General features: G+C 38.1%; 2 protein-coding genes across 2 annotated transcripts in view; one reads left to right on the top strand and one right to left on the bottom strand.

Annotated features, from left to right (window-relative positions):
• Positions 1-9,260: 9,260 nt before the first annotated feature.
• Positions 9,261-12,940, bottom strand: LOC128245908 (uncharacterized). Its single transcript, XM_052964127.1, has 2 exons — positions 12,901-12,940; positions 9,261-11,863 (listed from the first exon to the last, which is right to left on the bottom strand). The coding sequence occupies exons 1-2, from the start codon at positions 12,938-12,940 to the stop codon at positions 9,261-9,263; spliced, it is 2,643 nt and encodes an 880-aa protein (XP_052820087.1).
• A 1,955-nt stretch (positions 12,941-14,895) lies between these two features.
• Positions 14,896-16,947, top strand: part of LOC128246715 (ephrin type-B receptor 1-B-like) — a 109,050-nt gene continuing 106,998 nt past the window's right edge. Inside the window, exon 1 of the mRNA XM_052965088.1 lies at positions 14,896-14,983. Within this exon, the coding sequence (XP_052821048.1) occupies positions 14,896-14,983 (88 nt within the window). The remainder of the gene's footprint in view (positions 14,984-16,947) is intronic.

The raw sequence follows: 16,947 nt of genomic DNA on the forward strand, positions 1-16,947 counted from the left end.
AGATTTTTATATTTCTGTTCAAAAACTGATGTTTTATGCATTTTTTCTAGTTAGTAACGGTTTAAGCCATAAAACATTATTTTTTAAACGGAAATATGAAAATCTACGATCTGATTTTTTGTCAGCAATCATATATCATTGGTTTGCAGATATTTATGCAAAAATTTGCTTTTTCGAAGACAAAAAATAAAAAAAGTTGTAAAAATGGTATATCTGTGAGAGTGCAGCTTTAACATGACAATAGTGCATTTAACTGAATACAAAAAAGATGTTTTGCATCAATCTCTAGCCCTTTAAGAAACCTAACAACGTTTGATAAAAAAATCCTTAAAATCTGAACGAAAATTATCTTTTGAATGCATATGAATGAACACGGAGAAACATTGAGGATGTCAACATTAAGGACATTTTCAAAGTAATTGTTTTTCACCAAAATGGTTCATGAAAGCGATCCAAGAAACACTTAGGTTTGAAGAAAACGTTAACCGTGCTTCTAAAACAAGCTTACAATAATAACAAGACAGCATTTTCATTTTGTAACAAGTGGACATTAGTTTAACAATGGAAAATAGTCACTTTGTAACTATTAGTAATGCAATAGTTAAAGCTGCACTTTCACAGATATACCGTTTTTACGACTTTTTTTATTTTGTGTCTTGTAGAGAGCAAATGTTTGCGTAAATATCTTGAAACTAATGACATAAGGTTACTGACCAACAATCAGATCGTAGATTTTCATATTTACGTCCGAAAATTAATGTTTTATGGCTTAAACGGTTTAAGAAAAATGCATAAAACATCAATTTGGAAGTTAAATATAAAAATCTACGATTTAATTTTTTGTCAACAATCTTTTATAACTGGTTTCATGGATTTTCGCAAAGAAATTGCTCGTTCCAAGACAAAAAAAACAACAAAAAAAACTGTTGTCAAAACGTTCAATCTGTGAGAGTACAGCTCTTCCCCACTGGTGCGTGCAGGCCCGTTCCCCTGCCTGTGGTTTCGCTAGATAGTAGATAGGGACAGTGGGAATCCATTCATGCGCACACTATGCGTTGATGCATTTTTTTTTTAAATTTGAACGTTTGTTCATGTTTAACTTATTTTAATTAAAATGAATACAACTTATAAAAAATATAAATTATTAAGTACGTAGCCACAAATGCCCCTGTTAAAAATCGCCTTTTATGTCGAATGTCAACCAATGTTCTTACGAGAAGTATATTGCGTAACAAATGTCGGAAGAGAGTGCACTTTTGCAACTTGCAACATAACAATAAAACACCTCATACATAAAATTTATTTTATTTGTCACAAAATGGGTGATAGCACTATTAAATAATCTTGTATATCTTGAAGTGTTTCATTCAAAATACGCCTAAAATCATGAAAAATGCAACACTGTTTATGTCTTAATACACTTTCAAACGCGCACGCTAAATTTAATATTTCAAATTGGAAGTATTAGGTTCTACAGTAAGACTAAAATGTTACCCTCGCGGGATTGAACCCAGACAAATTTAGCACAACATAAAACTTCTACGTCTGGTGTCTTTATATAGACGCTGCGATCAAAGAACATAGTTTACTCTGAGATATTTATATCGACATGAAAGCATGTCGTAAACCAAACAGCATGTCACACGTGATGTCGTTAAAGTCACCGGAGGTGAGTCTATTGTTGCCATTTTACGACTTTATTGCAAAGGATCTTCCTGGAATCAATGCCAACCAGCATAAAATAGGCAAACAACCAACATCAATGTTCAGATAATATACAACTTGATCACAAAATCAGGTTATTAGGAAAATCACGACCTTGGTTAAATGTACAATGTTTACGAAAAGTGTAACCTATAATACAATAAGGTAATCCATTAATCATTACGATACAAAGATAGATAATTAAGATATTAACTTTTAGATCATTTCTTAGTTTAATTTATATTGATAAATCATATAAATTTCTTTCTTAAATAGCATAATTTTCTATATCACTTAAATATGCAAACTTAACATTTTTGTAACTTAAAGATAGCTGAATAACATCCATGCGTAAATTCAAAAAAGAAACGCAAATACCTACTCATAATATGTAATATATATACGTTTATACTTTTTCATTGTAATGAATTGTATAACATACAAAACATCATGCAAACTTAAGGCTGCTCTCTCACAGATTTACCGTTTAAACAACTTTTTTTGCCTTGAAATGAATAAGAAAAAAAATCGTTAATGTCTGTAAGCTAGTGATATAAAACTGGTGACGAAATTTCAGATCGCAATTTATTATATTAACGTTCGTAAACTGATGTTTTAAAGCTAAGAGCGTTACTAACGCTTTAAGAAAATTTAAATCTAAGGCTGTTTTACGAACAGTTGAGATATCTCTATTGTGAATTTACTAGCATGACTGAATTGAAGGCATTAATACAAAGATCAACTGATGCTGAGACAAGAAAAACTTTAAAAGGTACAGCACTATTTTGAAATCAAGCAGTTCAAAAATTGAAAACGGTCGATTATCTTATTCATGACAACCAGTACAACACAAAACATGGTCAGTCCCACATAGTTTCCATGTGAATGCCCGTGGTCCACTATGTGGCAGCCTTTGGGGAGAGGTTATTTATGCATTAGTGGTGGCCAATATCTTGCCAAACCAAGACATAATACACGCGTTTTAAGATTGCCACTTCGTGCGAACTCACTTGATGACCATTTAATTCTTCTGCCGTCAGATGGCGGCTAAATCCGCTCTGTCAAGCGGAAAGATAAAATTATCCATCAAGGTTGCGGACTATTTTATGGCGGATTAATATGAAATATGTCAGTGTGTTGTAAATTAGTATCTGAAGTTGAGCGAATATCCAGAGATTCAGCTAACAATGGATTAGTGGAACTAGGAGGCAACATATTGTCCACAGTTTCTATTAAAGTAACGTAGTTTATATATTTCTAGAGAATGGGGTTTTATGACAATAATCCTTTCTGAGATTACATTTTTCTTTTATAGGCGACAATTTACGACCAGAGGAAAGCGGACTGTCACCAAATCTCTTTCAAACAATCGGAAATGAAAGGGAGCTATGCTAAATCGTCGTCAATAAAACTGGGAATGAACTGCATATTTATTGGTACATTTGAAGCTCAAGCTTTTGGTAAAAGCAATTAATCATTAGAGCAAACATGTCACGTGGTTTTTATAGCAGAGTCACGTGGCTAATCTATGCTAATGAGGTGCAATGGTGACCGTGCCTGTATCCGGGACATGCACCGACGTCCATTTAATGACGACGAATTAAAAATAATTTCTTTATGTCAGTCCTATATAAAAGTCAATAAAAGTGCAAACTCCGGTAATTTCGAAACCGTAAGAAAAAATATTTCAAAATCATAACATACATGTACCAATTTCGTTCTTACATTGTCAGCGACAATCATTCGATTTTTACTAAATATGAAAAGTTACACAACTACCAGTAGTTTTCGAAATGGGAAAAAACAGCAACAGTAGAACTATTATAACTGTTGGTGGTGCTAGTGGTGGTACATGTAGATATTGAAACAGCAGCAGTAATTGTATCCTATCATTGTATGTTTAAAGCCAGTAGCGGTACCGTAGGTGATTTGTCAGTAAAGGTAGGTGAAGTATTTTTAGTGAGACAGGATTATTGCAATTGCCTTTAACGAAAGGGTAATGTCACCACCGATAACTTTAATGTAAGGCACGAAATGTGTGGCGCCAGAAGCGATAGGTTATGTGTCAGAAGCGGTAGGTGTAGTGTTAGTAGCGGTAGAAGTAGTGTCAGTACCGATAGTTGTAGTGTCCGTAGCGGTATGTGAAGTGTCAATAGCGGCTGGTGAATTGTCAGTAGTGGTTTAAGTGTGGATAGAAATAACTGAAGTGTCAATACAGGTATGTTTAGTGTCTGTTGAGATTTGCGTAGATTCAGTAGCGGTATACGTAGTGTCAGTAGCGGTATGTTTAATGTCAGTAGCGGTAGATGAAGTGTCAGTAGCGGTAGATGAAGTGTCAGTAGCGGTTGATTTAGTGTCAGTAGCGGTTAATGAAGTGTCAGTAGCGGTAAATGAAGTGTCAGTAGCGGTTGATAAAGTGTCAGTAGCGGTTGTTTAATGTCAGTAGCGGTTGATTAAGTGTCAGTAGCGGTTGATTTAGTGTCAGTAGCGGTTGATTAAGTGTCAGTAGCGGTAGATGTAGTGTCAGTAGCGGTATGTTTAATGTCAGTAGCGGTAGATGAAGTGTCAGTAGCGGTTGATTAAGTGTCAGAAGCGGTGTGTTTAATGTCAGTTGCGGTAGATTTAGTGTCAGTAGCGGTTGATTAAGTGTCAGTAGCGGTATATTCAATGTCAGTAGCGGTAGATGAAGTGTCAGTAGCGGTTGATTAAGTGTCAGAAGCGGTGTGTTTAATGTCAGTAGCGGAAGATATAGTGTCAGTAGCGGTAAATGAAGTGTCAGTAGCGGTTGATTAAGTGAAGTGTCAGTAGCGGTTGATTAAGATGAAGTGTCAGTAGCGGTTGATTAAGTGTCAGTAGCGGTTGATTAAGTGTCAGTAGCGGTGTGTTTAATGTCAGAAGCGGTAGATGAAGTGTCAGCAACGGTTGATTAAGTGTCAGTAGCGGTTGATTAAGTGTCAGTAGTGGTGTGTTTAATGTAAGTAGCGGTAGATGTAGTGTCAGTAGCGGTTGATTAAGTGTCAGTAGGGTATGTTTAATGTCAGTAGCGGAAGATGAAGTGTCAGTAGCGGTTGATTAAGTGTCAGTAGCGGTGTGTTTAATGTCAGTAGCGGTAGATGTAGTGTCAGTAGCGGTTGATTAAGTGTCAGTAGCGGTGTGTTTAATCTCAGTAGCGGCAGATTTAGTGTCAGTAGCGGTTCATTAAGTGTCAGTAGCGGTATGTTCAATGTCAGTAGCGGTAGATGAAGTGTCAGTAGCGGTTGATTAAGAGTCAGAATTGGTGTGTTTAATGTCAGTAGCGGTAGATATAGTGTCAGTAGCGGTAGATGAAGTGTCAGTAGCGGTTGATTAAGTGAAGTGTCAGTAGCGGTTGATTAAGATGAAGTGTCAGTAGCGGTTGATTAAGTGTCAGTAGCGGTTGATTAAGTGTCAGTAGCGGTGTGTTTAATGTCAGTAGCGGTAGATGAAGTGTCAGTAACGGTTGATTAAGTGTCAGTAGCGGTTGATTAAGTGTCAGTAGTGGTGTGTTTAATGTCAGTAGCGGTAGATGTAGTGTCAGTAGCGGTTGATTAAGTGTCAGTAGCGGTATGTTTAATGTCAGAAGCGGTAGATGAAGTGTCAGTAGCGATTGATTAAGTGTCAGAAGCGGTGTGTTTAATGTCAGTAGCGGTAGATATAGTGTCAGTTGCGGTAGATAAAGTGTCAGTAGCGGTATGTTTAATGTCATTAGCGGTAGATGTAGTGTCAGAAGCGTTAGATGTAGTGTCAGTAGCGATAGGTGTAGTGTCAGTTGCGGTATGTTTAATGTCAGTAGCGGTAGATGTACTGTCAGTAGCGATATGTGTAGCGTCATAAGCGGTAGTTGTAAAGTAAGTTGCGATAGTTTTATCGTCAGTAGCGGTAGATGTAGTGTCAGAAGTGGTATATATGGTGTCAGTAGTGGTAGGTGTAGTGTCAGTTGTTGTAGGTGTAGTGTCCGTATCGGTAAGTGTTGTGTTTGTAGCAGAAGTTGTAGTGTCAGTAGCGGTAGGTGAAGTGTCAATAGCGGTATATGCAGTTTCAGTAGTGGTATATTTAGTGTTAGTTGTGGTATATGTAGTGTCAGTAGCGGTAGGTGAAGTGTCAATAGCGGTATATGCAGTTTCAGTAGTGGTATATTTAGTGTCAGTTGTGGTATATGTAGTGTCAGTAGTGGTAGGTCTAGTGTCAGTAGCGGTAGGTGTAGTGTCAGTAGTGGTATATGTAGTGTTAGTAGCGGTAGGTCTAGTGTCAGTAGTGGTATATGTAGTGTTAGTAGCGGTAGGTGTAGTGTCAGTAGTGGTATATGTAGTGTTAGTAGCGGTAGGTGTAGTGTCAGAAGCGGTAGATGAAGTGTCAGTAGCGATTGATTAAGTGTCAGAAGCGGTGTGTTTAATGTCAGTAGCGGTAGATATAGTGTCAGTTGCGGTAGATAAAGTGTCAGTAGCGGTATGTTTAATGTCATTAGCGGTAGATGTAGTGTCAGAAGCGTTAGATGTAGTGTCAGTAGCGATAGGTGTAGTGTCAGTTGCGGTATGTTTAATGTCAGTAGCGGTAGATGTACTGTCAGTAGCGATATGTGTAGCGTCATAAGCGGTAGTTGTAAAGTAAGTTGCGATAGTTTTATCGTCAGTAGCGGTAGATGTAGTGTCAGAAGTGGTATATATGGTGTCAGTAGTGGTAGGTGTAGTGTCAGTTGTTGTAGGTGTAGTGTCCGTATCGGTAAGTGTTGTGTTTGTAGCAGAAGTTGTAGTGTCAGTAGCGGTAGGTGAAGTGTCAATAGCGGTATATGCAGTTTCAGTAGTGGTATATTTAGTGTTAGTTGTGGTATATGTAGTGTCAGTAGCGGTAGGTGAAGTGTCAATAGCGGTATATGCAGTTTCAGTAGTGGTATATTTAGTGTCAGTTGTGGTATATGTAGTGTCAGTAGTGGTAGGTCTAGTGTCAGTAGCGGTAGGTGTAGTGTCAGTAGTGGTATATGTAGTGTTAGTAGCGGTAGGTGTAGTGTCAGTAGTGGTATATGTAGTGTTAGTAGCGGTAGGTGTAGTGTCAGTAGTGGTATATGTAGTGTTAGTAGCGGTAGGTGTAGTGTCAGTAGCGGTATATGTAGTGTCAGTAGCGGTAGGTCTAGTGTCAGTAGCGGTAGGTGTAGTGTTAGTAGCGGTAGGTGTAGTGTCAGTAGTGGTATATGTAGTGTTAGTAGCGGTAGGTGTAGTGTCAGTAGCGGTATATGTAGTGTCAGTAGTGGTATATGTAGTGTCAGTAGCGGTAGGTGCAGTGTCAATAGCGGTATATGTAGTGTCAGTAGTGGTATATGTAGTGTCAGTGGAGGAAGGTGTAGTGTCAGTAGCGGTAGGTTAAGTGTCAATAGCGATAACAATAGTGCAAGTGCCGGTAGTTGTTGTGTCAGTAGTGGTATATGTAGTGTCAGTGGAGGAAGGTGTAGTGTCAGTAGCGGTAGGTTAAGTGTCAATAGCGATAACAATAGTGCAAGTGCCGGTAGTTGTTGTGTCAGTATTGGTATATGTGGTGTCAGTGGATGAAGGTGTAGTGTCAGTAGCGGTAGGTTAAGTGTCAATAGCGATAACAATAGTGCAAGTGCCGGTAGTTGTTGTGTCAGTAGTGGTAAATGTGGTGTCAGTGGATGAAGGTGTAGTGTCAGTAGCGGTAGGTTAAGTTTCAATAGCGATAACAATAGTGCAAGTGCCGGTAGTTGTTGTGTCCATAGCGGAATAAAAAGTGTCGTTATCGATAGCTGTAGTGTCAATAGCGTTAGGTGTAGTGTCGGTAGCGATAGTTATAGTGTCAGTAGCGATAGTTGTAGTGGCAATAGCGATAGTTGTAGTGTCAGTAGCGATAGTTGTAGTGTCAATAGCGTTAGTTGTAGTGTCAATAGCGATAGTTGTAGTGTCGGTAGCGATAGTTGTAGTGTCAGTAGCGATAGTTGTAGTGTCAATAGCGATAGTTGTAGTGTCAATAGCGATAGTTGTTGTGTCAGTAGCGATAGTTGTAGTGTCAGTAGCGATAGTTGTAGTGTCAGTAGCGATAGTTGTAGTGTCAGTAGCGATAGTTGTAGTGTCAATAGCGATAGTTGAAGTGTCAATAGCGATAGTTGTAGTGTCAGTAGTGGTATATGTAGTGTTAGTAGCGGTAGGTGTAGTGTCAGTAGTGGTATATGTAGTGTTAGTAGCGGTAGGTGTAGTGTCAGAAGCGGTAGATGAAGTGTCAGTAGCGATTGATTAAGTGTCAGAAGCGGTGTGTTTAATGTCAGTAGCGGTAGATATAGTGTCAGTTGCGGTAGATAAAGTGTCAGTAGCGGTATGTTTAATGTCATTAGCGGTAGATGTAGTGTCAGAAGCGTTAGATGTAGTGTCAGTAGCGATAGGTGTAGTGTCAGTTGCGGTATGTTTAATGTCAGTAGCGGTAGATGTACTGTCAGTAGCGATATGTGTAGCGTCATAAGCGGTAGTTGTAAAGTAAGTTGCGATAGTTTTATCGTCAGTAGCGGTAGATGTAGTGTCAGAAGTGGTATATATGGTGTCAGTAGTGGTAGGTGTAGTGTCAGTTGTTGTAGGTGTAGTGTCCGTATCGGTAAGTGTTGTGTTTGTAGCAGAAGTTGTAGTGTCAGTAGCGGTAGGTGAAGTGTCAATAGCGGTATATGCAGTTTCAGTAGTGGTATATTTAGTGTTAGTTGTGGTATATGTAGTGTCAGTAGCGGTAGGTGAAGTGTCAATAGCGGTATATGCAGTTTCAGTAGTGGTATATTTAGTGTCAGTTGTGGTATATGTAGTGTCAGTAGTGGTAGGTCTAGTGTCAGTAGCGGTAGGTGTAGTGTCAGTAGTGGTATATGTAGTGTTAGTAGCGGTAGGTGTAGTGTCAGTAGTGGTATATGTAGTGTTAGTAGCGGTAGGTGTAGTGTCAGTAGTGGTATATGTAGTGTTAGTAGCGGTAGGTGTAGTGTCAGTAGCGGTATATGTAGTGTCAGTAGCGGTAGGTGTAGTGTCAGTAGCGGTAGGTGTAGTGTCAGTAGCGGTAGGTGTAGTGTCAGTAGTGGTATATGTAGTGTCAGTAGCGGTAGGTGTAGTGTCAGTAGCGGTATATGTAGTGTCAGTTGTGGTAGTTGTAGTGTCAGTAGCGGTAGGTGCAGTGTCAATAGCGGTATATGTAGTGTCAGTAGTGGTATATGTAGTGTTAGTAGCGGTAGGTGTAGTGTCAGTAGCGGTAGGTTAAGTGTCAATAGCGATAACAATAGTGCAAGTGCCGGTAGTTGTTGTGTCAGTAGTGGTATATGTAGTGTCAGTGGAGGAAGGTGTAGTGTCAGTAGCGGTAGGTTAAGTGTCAATAGCGATAACAATAGTGCAAGTGCCGGTAGTTGTTGTGTCAGTATTGGTATATGTGGTGTCAGTGGATGAAGGTGTAGTGTCAGTAGCGGTAGGTTAAGTGTCAATAGCGATAACAATAGTGCAAGTGCCGGTAGTTGTTGTGTCAGTAGTGGTAAATGTGGTGTCAGTGGATGAAGGTGTAGTGTCAGTAGCGGTAGGTTAAGTTTCAATAGCGATAACAATAGTGCAAGTGCCGGTAGTTGTTGTGTCCATAGCGGAATAAAAAGTGTCGTTATCGATAGCTGTAGTGTCAATAGCGTTAGGTGTAGTGTCGGTAGCGATAGTTATAGTGTCAGTAGCGATAGTTGTAGTGGCAATAGCGATAGTTGTAGTGTCAGTAGCGATAGTTGTAGTGTCAATAGCGTTAGTTGTAGTGTCAATAGCGATAGTTGTAGTGTCGGTAGCGATAGTTGTAGTGTCAGTAGCGATAGTTGTAGTGTCAATAGCGATAGTTGTAGTGTCAATAGCGATAGTTTTTGTGTCAGTAGCGATAGTTGTAGTGTCAGTAGCGATAGTTGTAGTGTCAGTAGCGATAGTTGTAGTGTCAGTAGCGATAGTTGTAGTGTCAATAGCGATAGTTGAAGTGTCAATAGCGATAGTTGTAGTGTCAGTAGCGATAGTTGAAGTGTCAGTAGCGATAGTTGTAGTGTCAATAGCGATAGTTGAAGTGTCAGTAGCGATAGTTGTAGTGTCAGTAGCGATATTTGTAGTGTCAATAGCGATAGTTGTAGTGTCAGTAGCGATATTTGTAGTGTCAGTAGCGATAGTTGTAGTGTCAGTAGCGATAGTTGTAGTGTCAGTAGCGATAGTTGTAGTGTCAGTAGCGATATTTGTAGTGTCGGTAGCGATAGTTGTAGTGTCAGTAGCGATATTTGTAGTGTCAGTAGCGATAGTTGTAGTGTCAGTAGCGATAGTTGTAGTGTCAGTAGCGATAGTTGTAGTGTCAATAGCGATAGTTGAAGTGTCAATAGCGTTAGTTGTAGTGTCAGTAGCGATAGTTGTAGTGTCAGTAGCGTTAGTTGTAGTGTCAGTAGCGATAGTTGTAGTGTCAGTAGCGATATTTGTAGTGTCAATAGCGATAGTTGAAGTGTCAATAGCGATAGTTGTAGTGTCAATAGCGATAGTTGTAGTGTCAGTAGCGTTAGTTGTAGTGTCAATAGCGATAGTTGTAGTGTCAGTAGCGATATTTGTAGTGTCGGTTGCGATAGTTGTAGTGTCAGTAGCGATAGTTGTAGTGTCAGTAGCGATAGTTGTAGTGTCAATAGCGATAGTTGAAGTGTCAATAGCGTTAGTTGTAGTGTCAGTAGCGATAGTTGTAGTGTCAGTAGCGATAGTTGTAGTGTCAGTAGCGATATTTGTAGTGTCAATAGCGATAGTTGTAGTGTCGGTAGCGATAGTTGTAGTGTCAGTAGCGTTAGGTGTAGTGTCGGTAGCGATAGTTGTAGTGTCAATAGCGATAGTTGTAGTGTCAATAGCGATAGTTGTAGTGTCAGTAGCGATAGTTGTAGTGTCAATAGCGATAGTTGTAGTGTTAGTAGCGATAAGTGTAGTGTCGGTAGCAAGTGTCGTAGGATCATTAGCGATAGATGTAGTGTCAGTAGCGATAGTTGTAGTGTCAATAGCGATAGTTGTAGTGTCAATAGCGTTAGTTGTAGTGTCAGTAGCGATATTTGTAGTGTCAATAGCGATAGTTGTAGTGTCAATAGCGATAGTTGTTGTGTCAAGAGCGATAGTTGTAGTGTCGGTGGCGATAGTTGTAGTGTCAAGAGCGATAGTTGTAGTGTCGGTAGCGATAGATGTTATGTCAGTAGCAAGTGTCGTAGGATCATTAGCGATAGATGTAGTGTCGGTAGCGATAGTTGAAGTGTCAAGAGCGATAGTTGTAGTGTCGGTAGCGATAGTTGTAGTGTCAGTAGCGATAGTTGTAGTGTCGGTAGCGATAGTTGTAGTGTCAGTAGCGATAGTTGTAGTGTCAGTAGCGATAGTTGTAGTGTCAGTAGCGATAGTTGTAGTGTCGGTAGAGATAGGTGAAGTGTCGGTAGCGATAGTTGTTGTGTCAAGTGCGATAGTTGTAGTGTCGGTAGCGATAGCTGTAGTGTCAGTAGCGATAGTTGTTGTGTCAAGTGCGATAGTTGTAGTGTCGGTAGCGATAGCTGTAGTGTCGGTAGCGATAGTTGTTGTGTCAAGTGCGATAGTTGTAGTGTCGGTAGCGATAGCTGTAGTGTCAGTAGCGATAGTTGTTGTGTCAAGAGCGATAGTTGTAATGTCAGTAGCGATAGTTGTAGTGTCGGTAGCGATAGCTGGAGTGTCAGTAGCGATAGTTGTAGTGTCGGTAGCGATAGTTGTAGTGTCGGTAGAGATAGCTGTAGTGTCGGTAGCGATAGTTGTTGTGTCAAGAGCGATAGTTGTAGTGTCGGTAGCGATAGCTGTAGTGTCAGTAGCGATAGTTGTAATGTCGGTAGCGATAGTTGTAGTGTCAATAGCGATAGTTGTTGTGTCAAGTGCGATAGTTGTAGTGTCGGTAGCGATAGTTGTTGTGTCAAGTGCGATAGTTGTAGTGTCGGTAGCGATAGCTGTAGTGTCAGTAGCGATAGTTGTAGTGTCGGTAGCGATAGTTGTAGTGTCGGTAGCGATAGCTGGAGTGTCAGTAGCGATAGTTGTAGTGTCGGTAGCGATAGTTGTAGTGTCGGTAGCGATAGCTATAGTGTCACTAGCGATAGTTGTAGTGTCAGTAGCGATAGCTGGAGTGTCAGTAGCGATAGCTGTAGTGTCGGTAGCGAGATACAGTTAACAACCGTATGTAGGGATAGTGTGAGACTTCGAATACTCGTAAGCCAAACAAATAATAATAAATTAAATCTGAAAAAACAAACAAATATAATAATGTTCCAAAAGAGTCTATAAAGCTGCTACCGAATGAAAGGCATAAATAAGCATTAATGTTTGGAGCATGAGATATTTAACGAGTAAGTTAAGCAGTGGTTAATTCGGGTTGCACGTAAGTTTGCCAAAGCGGCATTCTGTTGAAGCCAATTTTTTTTTGGAGATATTTCCATTCGTACAAATTATTTAGTTTTGTAATGATCTGAAAAAGACATCAACATTTCCACTGTGATTATTCTGAAAGATACGATTTTATTTCACATTTACAATACTCAACGTGTATTAAAATCCATCTAACTGGAGTCTCGCAGGGTCAAACGTGATTGTCTAGATGGAATATGGGTAGAGGCCTGGCCTCAATTTGCATACTAACAGAATTTAGTTTGATCCCCTGATAAATTATCCACTCATTCTCTAAAATAATTGTTGTTTATGATGCTGTTTGTGAATTGGCGTCGCTTTGGTGCGGACTTTTATTTTGGTATTGGAGACTGCTGATGTTAAGAGAGCAAATGGGTGAAATGAATGTAAAGGCTAAGACCAGTTCAAAATAGTTTTCTGGCAACTTAATGAGAATATTCGCAAATTTGTACCTGTTGTTGTCGTCGTCGTCGTCGTCGTCGTCATCATCATCAGCATCAACATCATCATCATCATCATCATCATCATCATCATCATCATTCATCGTCATGTTCATCGTTGTCGTTGTTGTCATCGTCATTTTTATCGTCGTCGTCGTCGTCTTCATGTCCACTTCCTCCTCCTCCTCATATGTATCATCATCTATTTCATCATCTATATCATTATCAATATCATCATCTATATCATCTATATCATCATCATCATCATCATCATCATCATCATCATCATCATCATCATCATCATCATCAGTACAGCACAGTGACACGGAAACTACAGCAGCAGCCGAGCAGCCACCATAGCGTTGTCGTCGTCATCAATAGCGTCAATATTGTCTTAATCGAGCGACAATCATCATCAGATATAATACACTCGCATTAAGCGTTCGTTGTGTATATTCTCATTAACTGCAGTAGCTAATTCTCTTTTTGGTATCAATGTTGATTTCTGTGTTTCTACCCAAGAGGTTGCGGGTTCAAACTCCACCAGAGTCACGTTCTAGAGGCTTGGATATAAATACAGTACTAGTTTCTTCTTAGGAAGCAGACTCGAGCGAATGATTCATATGCTTTGGGTACTTCACTCCTAAGTTTTACAAACGAGAGCGAAGTGGAAAATGGCCGGTGTGATCCGAATGTACGTAGCGCTGTCTTTAGATAATATAATATATGTCTCGCGTAAAAGAAACCAATCTTTTCTATGTTGGCCTTCTCCGGAAATCACGTACATACTTTTTGCATGGAAACGTTCGCCAGCGTCGTTAGCGTGGTTGCTAAGGCACGGAATTAATGGACATCAAATTTGATAGACGTGAATGCTCAACCTTTGGTAATGAATCACGCCTTCGCGATACATACCTTAAAATGAAAATAAATAGTCTAAACTTTTGTGTATAAATAACCTCGAATAATCTTGAATATTGAACCTTTAATACCCCATTGTTTTATTGTCCAGCTCCTACGGTTCAATACCCCATCCCTCAGTCCGTCAGTCCCCTGGTAGCGGTATTAAAGAGACTTTACTAATATTTTTACCCCCCTCCCCGAAAAAAAAACACACAACCTAAAATTCCAATGTAAAAATCTGATTTTTTTTGTTTATATAAATATACACTTTCAGGCGTGTAGCTGACTGTGCGTTTATAATGCGTAAGGAAATTTTGACACTTCGAAGTTTTTGTCATACTGACAAGAATCCCGAACTTGAAATAAAGGGGGGGGGGGGGTAGGGGGTGAACGAGTTAATATGCTGTCCGTCATCGATCTGTGAAATCCAAAATTAGCCCTAGCTACGCGCCTGACATTTGTACTGGCTACATATTCTCACATTTAGATGTTACAAAATGCATAATTATGGGGAAAATTGATTCAATTTTTCACATAATAGCCTAAATAGGCATCGTCCTGTTTACTTTAGAATTAAAAGAAGAAATAAGTTTAAAAATCCATTGCCAGTGGTACGCAGTAGCCTTATGGTACTCAAATGTAGATATGTGGGCCACAAGCTCTTTCCTAAGGGGTCAGACCATTTTGATCTCGTAGGGAGTAAAATAGTCCTCAGACGACATATTTTCTAAGAACAAATGACAGTTACCAACTATATTGCGGCTTTTCAATTTGTAAAATTAATTTTCTTACAATTGAGATTTTCTTTACAGAGTGTTGGGAAAATGTCTGGCGACTTGAAATAAATAAATGAGCAAGTCACTTTAAATCTTTAAGATGTGCGAACGTTGCACAATTGGTTCTTGTGAAAGTAAATAGAATTAAAGATACTAAATTTAATTAGAAGTTGTTCAATTAACAACCAGATTATTTCTATTTGAATTTATAATCGCCGGAGGCGGAGAGATTCCACAGTAATTCACCTATCGGGATAATCTAGGTGTTGATTTTCTCTTTGATCCGCCGATATGCATAATTCATATCATAAAGGAATGAAATAAACCTGGTGTGGAATAAATCAACTTCGAGTTGTCTCCCTTTTCTTTAGATAGGACCCAGTTTAAAGATTATGTAAATACATTTCAGTAGGAGTTCAAATATCTTCCCCGTTTTGTAGCACTATTACACTTTTATTTAAATCCTTCCTCGATTGACTTGTATAATAAACTAACACATGGAATAAATGATATAAAACATGTTGAATAACGACCATTCATTTCAACAGTCCAATCCCCGTTGGAGAACATTCCCTTGCTTTATAGGACCTCGAATGCGCATGCGCTTAATCTACAGTGTATTTCGTGAAGTTACAATTTAGTTGGTAAACCATGGCGGTGCTTGAAAGATGTGTTGGAATTAGATCTGTTGTTTTATTTGGAATTTTATCTTTTAGCATTGTTGGAGTACACGCAAAAGGTAGGGGAATAGTTATATATATATTTTAACTCTACTTTGGTAAATTTTCATTTAAATGTTCGCTGAAATAGTGCAGAAATACCGGTTGTTTACGGATCACTATATACATGTATGTCACCGTATTTTACTTTCATGTTGCCGCTGTTTTAATTGGACAGGTGCGACATTCAAGGTGTATTATATTGTTTGGGAAAAGGGGGTTATTTTCAATAAATGAGTTTTACTAGCACACAATAAATGTTAAATGAAGTCAAATTCTTCGATAATAACAAAAATATAGAAAATTGAAAGAACACGTACTATTCTAATGACAACTGTTAAATCCGTTAGGAATAGTAATTAAACAAAATTATGATTTATTATGTATTAAATATAAAATAATATACAGTTACTTATCAATAGAACAAAGTAAGCAATTTGCATATACTATATTCTTGAGTTATAAGTTGTTTAAAAAAATCAGGCAAAATAAAACAATATAAGATAATTAGAATTTCATTTAAGTTTTAATATATAATTTTGGGCACCACAAGACGGTTTCCTCATCTCAGGGTAAAGGAACTAGGGCACATTTATAGACAAGGTAGCGTGCCAAAGCCTTTTTGGGGAATGACATTTTCTCGAGGTATTAAACTTGATATTGGGGAAAATTGCATGTTTTCAAACCATTTTCATAGGGAAAGATGCTGATTAAAAGCGCCTGGTATATTCAAATATGAATTGTTTTAAATCAACAAATTCCTTTTTAACACCTAGTATTCTTTTTATACTAATGAATGATAATGATTTTTTCAGAAAAATAATATGGTAGTATTCTTAAATGTTTTTATTTATAATAATAATTAAAAAAGTTTTGCAAGAAATCATAAATCTTGTCGCTGTTGTTATTTGTGTATTGTTCACAGATAATGATTATATTAATTAATTTATCAAACTCTGTTCCAATTTGTACAAATACATAATATTTCTTCTACTGTAATGACGTTTTTCGCAAAACAAACAGTAAGATGGTTCACATTGAATTAAAAGTGAAAAGAAACTGAATGGCGTTATTCTGAGACAGACTTTTTTTATTATGAATTTGAATAACTTTAATTAGAAATAACAGCTTTGTTGATATTGCCAAAGATGGAAATCTCTTTGTATGATCACAATCATTGTCAATGATTTTGTGGACAATAGTTTTCCTTAGAAGTAAATAAACATCTCGTAGAAACATTTGTACTAGCGCTTTAACACATCACTGTGGTATTGTGTGGAAATGTCCGACACAATGCATGGTCGATCGCCGATTGTGCTGTCCCCAGGGATGACCATTCAGTCGTTTATTTGTCCTTCTCTTCTCTCTCTGTTTACCTACATGATTGCTCTGGTCACTTGAAAAAATGGGGGAAACACTTGTGTAAAGAAAAAATGTTCCCAGTTTAAACAAATATACAGATGTCCAAAAGGGCTCTAAATAGCAGCTCTTACAAGTACTAATTGAATATTTAGTCTGCCCTGGGATTAACATGTCCATACTAAAATGTTCTTGTGTATCAGTTTGTCTGAGTCCCGGCCATTAGCTCTCGAGCCTCCTTTCATTATTGTGTACACTATTAGTGCCAGTCTGTTTATTTATTACCTTTATTATTTTTAAGCATTTTTTTTGTTTATTAAAGACAATCAGACTTGCTTACAAAATTCTTTTACACTGATATCTATAAATATCTTGTGTATTTGCATGTTAATTTTTGTAACGTAATATTTATAATAAAAACATTTTTGTTTATTTATAAGGTTCTAAGAGTCATCAGTCAGAATTCTTACACTTAATAAAATAAAATTATAAAACCCCCTGCTAAGTGCTATATAAAATCCAGAATTTTTGATGTTTTACTGGTTCAATGCTTGAAGAAAATGCTGGTCAAAACTTAATAGCACAAGTCAATTAGCACTGTTAATATTCATTCTGAGATTGCTCA

This window comes from Mya arenaria, chromosome 9 (assembly GCF_026914265.1).
Source record: "Mya arenaria isolate MELC-2E11 chromosome 9, ASM2691426v1".
Classification (NCBI taxonomy): Eukaryota; Metazoa; Mollusca; class Bivalvia; order Myida; family Myidae; genus Mya; species Mya arenaria.

Bases quoted from the DNA above. Each gene is read 5' to 3' on its own strand.
- LOC128245908 (XM_052964127.1), bottom strand. From the start codon at position 12,940: ATGACGACGACAACGCTATGGTGGCTGCTCGGCTGCTGCT. The intron at 11,864-12,900 runs GTAGTTTCCGTG...CCGACACTACAG, and splicing joins GTGGCTGCTCGGCTGCTGCT to CTATCGCTACTGACACTCCA.